The 8,899-nt window shown below is 41.5% G+C and overlaps 1 protein-coding gene across 2 annotated transcripts in view; it reads left to right on the top strand.

Moving 5' to 3' along the window:
• The first annotated feature begins 3,945 nt into the window (after positions 1 to 3,945).
• grm3 (glutamate receptor, metabotropic 3) overlaps positions 3,946 to 8,899 on the top strand; it is a 30,450-nt gene continuing 25,496 nt past the window's right edge. The window contains exons 1-2 of one of the 2 annotated variants that reach the window (XM_046038126.1): positions 3,946 to 4,416; positions 5,564 to 5,707. In XM_046038126.1, the coding sequence (XP_045894082.1) occupies positions 4,099 to 4,416; positions 5,564 to 5,707 (462 nt within the window). In that variant the 5' untranslated portion in view covers positions 3,946 to 4,098. Of the gene's footprint in view, positions 4,421 to 5,563; positions 5,708 to 8,899 lie in introns of both variants that reach the window. The other variant, XM_046038127.1, reaches the window with a different exon arrangement.

Below are 8,899 nucleotides of genomic sequence, written 5' to 3'. Positions count from 1 at the left end.
CTCTCTCTCTCTCTCTCTCTCTCTCTCTCTCTCTCACACACACACACACACACACACACACACACACACACACACACACTAACCAGGGTTAGTTTTACCGGAGATGTCAGTAATCAACAGAAATTTCACTACAACCTTGTTCCTTGGTCTAGATTGATTTTCAAAGTTAAAATATCAACCTCCAGCTTCTGTTTTATCTCTCCCGAGGACTAGAGACTGAAAGGGAGACATGAGAGACAGACTTTAAAAGAAGAAAGCTATATCCTACTCAGGGCTTTTACTGACGTTGCATTAGTTAAATAGTTTTTTGTTTTTTTTTAAACAGAGAGTGAGGGAGACTAAAGTAAGAACAGGTTATTTATTATACCTTACAGCTGAATTCTGGAATCCTTGGACATCTAGTAAGCATTTGCATAAAGTTGTGGAACTTGCAAGAAAAGAAAGGTCAAAATCAATGCAGCAGGGGCTATGATATGCTGACTTTGATAACCCATTTCCACCTGGTATTACTGTGACATGCAATACATCTGGATATCCTATCTGAATAAGGAAAAATGCATGTTAATGCAAGGTGTATAATGTATGCAGAACATATTGCAATCAGAATGCTATAAGATCAGCCAGGCCACATCTGGAGGTGGTATGGCTCACATTGTCACAGGATCTCTTACAAGTGTAAATGCAATCTGTATTTAGCCACATTCTTAGGAAAACACACAAAGGCACAGCAGTGCTTTGAGCTTAACTACTGACCTACTGTCAGCATGCTTACATTCTCACCAAGACCATGTATATATATACACAGATCCACTACTTTTATCCACTAGGGAGCTTAATAATCTGTAGTAAATTTCATGGAAATCCAACCAATAGCTGTTGCGATATTTCCGTCTGAACAAAAGAGGTGGACCATCCCAATGAACGACAGACATTACACATTAAAAACTCCTGGGTTAAAAAGGGACCAACTAATTTCTGGATTATTTCAACCCAGAAAATTGGGTTATTTTTTTTGACCCAACTTCTGGGTTAAATACCTGACCCAAATGTTGGGTTAAAAAAACCCACAATTGTAGTTAATATAACCCAACTTCTGGGTCAAAAGAACAACCCCAATATCTAGGTTGAAAAAACCCAGAAATTAGTTGGTCCCTTTTTAACCCAGGAGTTGGATAAAAAATAACCTAACTTGGGTTACTATGCCAGTATGCCTTATTTAAGAAAATAAAACTTTTTTTTTACATTATATCTGTCATGGTGTGGTGCAGGCAGAAGAAGAAGAGGAGGAACCCAAAGTTCCAATTCAAACGTTTTACTAATAAAGCAACTCCAAAAGGTACAGACAGGCAGGATGTACACACACTAAACAAGACTACAAAGTAGAACGGCCAAAGACTGATTGAACTGAAGGAACTAAATACTAACACAGATGAACACTGATTAACTAAACACAGGTGATGTAGATGAACTAAATGACAGAAACCATGGAAACAGATGAGACTAGGGGTGACTGTGACAATATTACACACTTCAAGCACTTTTACATTTTTATTGCATTAAATTAAATTAAACTCTATTCTATAAAATTTAAAAATAAACAATTCTCAAACATCCGACAACATTCAATAACTGGACTGAACTTAAGGCTTAAAGTCTTCAAAAATTGGTTGCGTCATGTCATGTGTGACTTTACACGGACTTTAAACTAGTTAGATGTACAACCACAGAATTACTACAGCTAACGCTAGTCTCAACGTAGCAACTAGCAACTAGCAACGGGGACATGGACAGAGAAAAGTTTACGTTACATCAACACTGAAAATACTCGCTTACCTTGAATACACGACAAAGTTGCACCGAAGAAGCACAGGCCGAAATGGATCGTGCGTGAAGCGACAGTTGTCAAACTACTGTGGTGAGAAAATCCCAGAACGGCTGCGTGGTGGTTATTATACATTCATGCCAATAAAGTTAATTTGAATTTGAATTTGAGAGAGAGAAAGCCAACCCTATAACCCAGAACATGGGTTACTCTCTGAAATAACCCAGAAACCCAAACAACCCAGGAATTGGGTCAAAATATTATCCCTATAACCCAGAAAATGGTTACTCTGAAAAAATAACCCACAATTTTAACCCAACACAACTAACCTAAAATGCGTTGAAGAAATAACCCAGGAGAACTCACACAACAACTTAAAAGTTCACGTAACTCCACCTATTCCCACACTACCAGCAAATACCTACAAATGACCTCTTCCTCTGCAGGTGAAAAATAAGAGGAACCCATACAGCAGCATCCCCTCCCTTCACCAGGGACACGGCATGCTTTTTTTTTTTAAGTTCACTAGCCCCACCTTCCTCATTTGCATGTTGAGATATGCATACAGATTGCATGTTAGTACCATGTGGAAATGGGATCACTAGTACTGGTAAAGATCCAAATACGATGGATCAGTAGGTAATTTGAGGGGGAATGCCGTCACCTTGGTTAGCAAAATTACCAAAATGAATCCCTCTTGTTTAACTGCCATCCCTCCTCTCCATCCCATAGTAGCAGAGAGTGCAGGGGCAGAGGAATTGTTTAGTTGAATATGTTAGTCCGCCTGACTCATTGATGCTTTATCTGAATAGTTTGTGCAAGTTAGAACCTATGGCCTCTGAAATAACTGTGCTGTGTATTGATAAAGTAGCAGAAGGATTTGTAATTGCACCTTTTTATCTCTGCCCTGTCCTATACTATATTGTAGTCTATATAGTACTTTCACCTTCATGATCAAGTGACAAGTAGCAACGTGTAGTCTTGGGGTGCTCCCATTCGGCCATTGCCACTAATAAAAATGAACAAATCATGACTTCCATGGATCATACACATACCCTTAATAGCACCTTTTGTTACAACCTTCCTCCCAGGTAAATTCCCACATGTTTCACAAGCCACACCCTCTTGTTTGAGTGCTTTCTTCTAAAAGAAATTGTCCCAAGCTTAGACCACCATGATGACATCTTTAGGGGACAAAGCTCCCCACAGAGCCACAGAAGACATGATACAACTGTGATTCTGTCCACGACTAGTAGGTTGACTGACAAATCTGTGGAATGCCCCTTTAAAAGAAAAAATACTTTATATTTGCCTACGGTCTCTGAGTGAAGAGGACGTGGAGAATGTTGCTGAACAAGACAGGCAAAACACACAGTGATAGCTTTAATTGAGTCATAAACTACGATAAGTAGCATCAGCTGTTGTTGGCCTCATTGTTGTCAGTTAGCTTCTTTCATGGTAAAATGCATTCAGTTCTCACACTGTAATTATGCAAGGGAGAGGGGGAGCAATAAATCTGATAATACACGCACACAACACACACACATATACTTATAAACTCATGGACGAGCGGAGAATTGTTGGAACAGAGATCAGATTAGAGAAGCTTTTCTGATCTGTGGCATGAGAAGGCTGGGCTCATGTATCAACCAGCCATCTAAGCTGGCTTATCCTGATACAACCAGGAGCAAACACACACACACACACATACGCACACTTACAAGAAGAAAGTTTACTGGGTGATATAAGAGGGGGGGGGGGGGGTTATTGAAGAACAGTGGGGTACAATCTCCAAACAATTCCATATCCCTTTTAGTCATGGCCTGGCTCTGGCTGCGAAGCGGAAAGAACTTTGAGCCCTTGTTAACAGTGTCCCCAAACTCCACTAAAGGTCTACTTTGCTATCTTTATACTTTATAGTAACACTTAGAAAAGTATTTCATCGTGTAGCTCCTGACAGCTTTGTGATTTGTCCTGTGATACGTGTATTGACTTGAGTTATATCTCCTCTCCTCTCATCTCCTCTCCCTCTCCAAGCAGGACTGATGTCCAGATGGTGTGCCCCTCCATGTGTGGTCCAGTTCAGCTCTCCCTGACCGTTTCATGGGCCACAAACAGACCCAAGCATCCACGGCCACTGCTTGACTCAACCCCACCGCGCACTGCACACCTCACCCTTAGCCCCTCACCCCTAACCTTCACCCTCCTCCCTCTGTCTCACTCTCTGTTAAGCCTCTCCTCACATTCTGACAATCCTAGCCCTCCCTGAGCCCAACATGGTGACCTGCGTTCCCGCTCTACTCTTGGTCCTGATGTGTCGGGGTGTCTTGCTCTCTGGCGGAGACCCACCTCCATCCCGCCGGGAGATCCGCATCGAGGGAGATCTGGTGCTTGGCGGCCTGTTCCCGGTGCACGAGAAAGGTGCTGGGATGGAGGAGTGTGGGCGTGTGAACGAGGACAGAGGGATCCAGAGGCTAGAGGCCATGCTGTTTGCCATAGACAAAATCAATATGGACAACACTTTGTTGCCTGGAGTCTCCCTCGGGGTCCACATCCTGGACACCTGCTCCAGAGATACCTATGCACTGGAGCAGGTGGGTGAGCCTGGTCATTGCACATAAACTCTAGATTTTTCTAAATGGTTCTAGTATTTAAATACAGTTTTCTGTCTAAGGTTCTGTTCTTTAAACAGTATTTCTAGCTGTTTTTGCATTTCTTTCACTTCTGGTAATAATATAACTATAACTATTATTATTGGATTTTTGTCTATGTATATGACTGGTGAAAGTAATGAAATATTCAACAAAAGTAAGACTAGGAGTACATCACTGAAATAATAGCTTAGTTAGAGCGGGTCTCCTATTTTAGTGTTGTAGAGTGTTCTGTTTTATAAGCATTAACCTGTGAATGCTGATACAACTTTTTAGATACAGCCCAGTTGAGATACAGTTTGTTTAATTAGCTGTTTGTTCTCTTGTGCTGCCGGGCGACTTGAACTTTAGCTACATTTTTAAAAAAGTTGCAAGTTGTGGTATCAGAAGTTTAAAAAAATGCAATGTTTCCATTTTAAATCTAGTGAAACTATAAGGTATCATTAAAAGGTAATGTTCAGGTAAAGTAAATATACCTTGAAATTCTATTTCATCCACTATGGGTAAGGGATTTTGCCTTAAATGATAACAGTAAATCCTTGATGAGAAATAGCGGTAGAAGCTATTTGCGATGAGGGAAATGAGCCGGATATAAAAAAAAAAGAAAAAAGACAGCACACTCCCTCAGGGATTGTTATCTTCAAAAAAATATATTGTATCTTATTGCTGAGCTATTCAGGGATGATGCATCTAGTGATTTTATACAATGAGCTCTTTGACTGATTATATAAACCCTGGATTCCTGATGTTTGGTTTCTCTAAATGGGTTGTAGGTTCATTGGCTGTCCACAGAGCAGCAATATGTTATAATGTGCCTTGGTCTCAGAGGAGTTAATGTGCAATTTAGACCCTGTACTGGAAGCATTTAAAAGCCCCTAGTGTAAAGCAATGGGTCTTTAAATTCCCTTCAAAAAGATAGAAATTTTACATTATAAAAAATCTGTAAGGCTTTAAGTTGCAAATTTCTTTTAAAGAATTCCATTCAGTGTTTCAAAGGCTGATTAAAAATAAAGAGATAATATGGACTGTATGGTACCCAGTATGTTGCACAGCATTTGATGTAAAAGATCTATGTGGGTGTGTTTCCTAGGCTCTGGAGTTTGTGAGAGCCTCCCTCACCAAGGTGGATGACACAGAGTTCATCTGTCCAGACGGATCTTACGCTCTGCAGGACGATAGCCCGCTCGCAATTGCTGGAGTCATAGGTGGATCCTTCAGCAGTGTCTCCATACAGGTAATACAGCGCGTGTAGGCCTAGGAGTTTTCATACAAATGCATTTTATCATCTTCATCTAACTTTAATGTCCTCGGTGGTATCTTCTCTCCTCTTTTGCTCGTCCTTGCACAGGTACCATGAACAAGTGTGCAAAAGCTGACTCCCAGTGACATGGCAGTGCATGTGTGTCCATGTCTGTGTCACCACATGTGTGTGTGCGTGCGTGCGTGTTTGTGTGTGTACTTGTTCTTAGAATGAAGTCTTCCATTTGTGCGTGCTTGTGTGTCTCCCCAGCTCTTGTAGCTCTTGTCACAGAGCTGGATAATTTGCATAGTTTAGCATAAAACCTCCTTCTCCTTTACTCCTCTGTGACTGCACAAAAGCATCGTCCAATCAGTCCTTAAATCCCTAATCTCTGTCTCTCTGTCTTCTCTTCCTCACGCTCTCTTTTTCTCTCTCTGCCATTTTATGTATTTCTCTTTTTTTTCTGTGCCTTAAATCTTTGCTCTTCCTTCTCATCACTGCCTACTTCTCTTTTTTCTCTTCTTCTTTATATGCATTCAGAGGCACCCCTCGCAGCTATTTGGGGAGAGCTCAGTGTATGCTGACCTCAGCCCCCTTCTTCTCCTCCTCCTCCTTCCTGGGGCAGCCATTGTTAACACATCTGCTATGTCTCTTGTCCTTCATCACATATAATTACCCTTTGTTTTCTTGCATCTCATTCTTGTTGCCCTTTGTTGCCACTGCTGTTGTATTTACCTGTCTTTTCTGAGGGCAGCACTGTTTACGAGACCCGGACTGTGCTCTGCTTTCTGATCTGTTGCCAGTGAAGCTAATCCAGCTACTCCTTCATGCCTCTCTACTTGGCCAGTCTGGCTGTTGCTTCTAAATAAAGTAATAGGGAAGTATTTAATGTTTAACCATGCACAACTAAACTCCAATGTTTTGAAGGCATTTACATAGCAGGCATCAGTCCTCCCCACCGTCCGCACATGCGTGTGTATGTGTCTCTGTGTGTCTGTGTGCGTGTGTGTGACTTGCATTCCAAGCAGAAATCACACAGCAGCCCTCCACTGCACCAATTTTTTCCTCCTTCCCTTTCATTTTTTTTCTACTCGTCTCTCATATTCAACCCTTTCCTACAGTACATCTCCCTTCCCTCTCTCTCACAGGAAGGGCGCAGCTTCCACTAACAGAGTAAACTCTCCGTGTCCCTACAGACAGGCCTCTTAGCTAGCTATAGTCATTGTTCAGTGGCAGGTAATGGAGCAATGCGGTTACATTTTGCAGTGTGACCTTCCCTGACATTTAAGTCAACTGCCATCTTAAAACCATAAAACCTGCCCGAAGTACTACAAGCAGCCTCCGTGTGTGCGCGTCATTGCAGGTGTTTGTGTAGATATGTCCTTGCGCATCAGTATATGTATATGAGTGTGTTTGCTAATCTTCTACATTATTAGTCTAATGAGATTCTGACATGTTGTCACAACAGCTCATCAAGTGAGCTTTGAATGAAATATAGAAAAACCCTGAGTGATGTGCTCTAAAAGGATTAAACTGAGGCGAGAACAGAATGGCTGTGTAGTTTGTTTGCTGTGTGCACATGATTGATTGTATACGTTTACATGTCTTTGTGCGCATGAGAATGTGTAGCAATTATATTTCCACTGCGTTGGCAAATGTGACTAAAATTGTAATGAAGAGAACATGACCAAACCCCAATCAACAGTAAAAGGGAATATTATATGGACATCAGTAGACCTCAGATGATGTCCATCACTAATGCATGAGTCAGTGATTTATTGAACCTCTGTGTGTGTGTGTGTGTGTGTGTGTGTGTGTGTGTGTGTGTGTGTGTGTGTGTGTGTGTGTGTATGTTTATGTGTTTCTCCATGTGCATATATACCTACACTTGCTGCATTGTCTTTTAAATTCAAATAATCACGTTATGCATTAAGATATTCCTATCAACCTTCTAAATATGTTCTAATTTGATTAAAAAATGCATTTAGGATCATTCCAATAATTTTTGTAGGTCTTATTTACCAGTTTAACTGAAGGTCTCGACACACCGTCAGTCAAAGTGAACATTTTAATAAACCCTCTAACACAACAACACTTTTCCTGCAGTTCAACATGTCTTTAAATAGCTGTAGTTGAGCAATTTCATTGCAGTTAAAACATTGTATTTGATATTCAATTCAATTCAATTCAATTTTATTTATATAGCGCCAAATCACAACAACAGTTATCTCACAGCACTTTTCATAAAAGAGCAGGTCTAGACCATACTCTGTGGTGTTATTTACAGAAGCCCAACAATTCCCACCAAGAGCAAGCACTAGGCGACAGAGGCAAGGAAAAACTTCTTTTTAAGAGGCAGAAACCTCAAGAAGAACCATGGCTCAGGGTGGGCAGCCATCTGCCTCGACCGGTGGGGGGTGAAGGACAGAGAGAGAGAGAGCGAGAGAGAGGAACAGAGAGGAAGAGGGCAGGAGAGGAACAGAGAGAAAAAGAGAGGGATGGAAGAAGAGAGAGGGAAGGGAGGCAGCCTACACAATATACACACAGAGGTACAGACAGTAAAGGTGATGTTGCTATAGACTAAATGACTAAATGAAAAATGGTATAGATATGTATAGTAGTGTTAATGATAATAATCGTAATGTTAATGATTATAATAACAATAATAACAATAGGACTAGTAACAATAATTGTTGTAGCAGAGGGTGTCGAGCAGGAACTCGGGAGCAGCAGGTGACCCGCAGCCACAGATCCAGACTCCACAGCTCCAGAGCCAGAAACACCTGCAGGAAGTAATAGGAGGAGAGAGGAGAGGGACGAGAAAGCACAAGACTACCGGAAAGGAGAGAAGAAGTGTTAGTAACATGCAATAATGGGATGAGGTTGCATACAGAGGGAGAGAAAGTAGAGGAGAGAGGAGCTCAGTGCATCATAGGAAATCCCCCGGCAGTCTAGGCCTATAGCAGCATAACTAAGGGATGGTTCAGGACTCACCTGAGCCAGCCCTAACTATAAGCTTTATCAAAGAGGAAAGTCTTAAACCTACTCTTAAATGGGGAGATGGTGTCTGCCTCCTGAACCCAAACTAGAACCTGGTTCCACAGGAGAGGAGCTTGATAGCTGAACGCTCTGGCTCCTAGTCTACTTTTGGAGACTCTAGGAACCACAAGTAACCCTGCATTCTGG

The sequence above is a fragment of the Micropterus dolomieu genome, linkage group LG22 (assembly GCF_021292245.1).
Source record: "Micropterus dolomieu isolate WLL.071019.BEF.003 ecotype Adirondacks linkage group LG22, ASM2129224v1, whole genome shotgun sequence".
In the NCBI taxonomy this organism is placed as follows: domain Eukaryota; kingdom Metazoa; phylum Chordata; class Actinopteri; order Centrarchiformes; family Centrarchidae; genus Micropterus; species Micropterus dolomieu.
The sequence above is the reverse complement of the archived record's forward strand: the minus strand, read 5'-3'. Positions and strand labels throughout refer to the sequence as shown.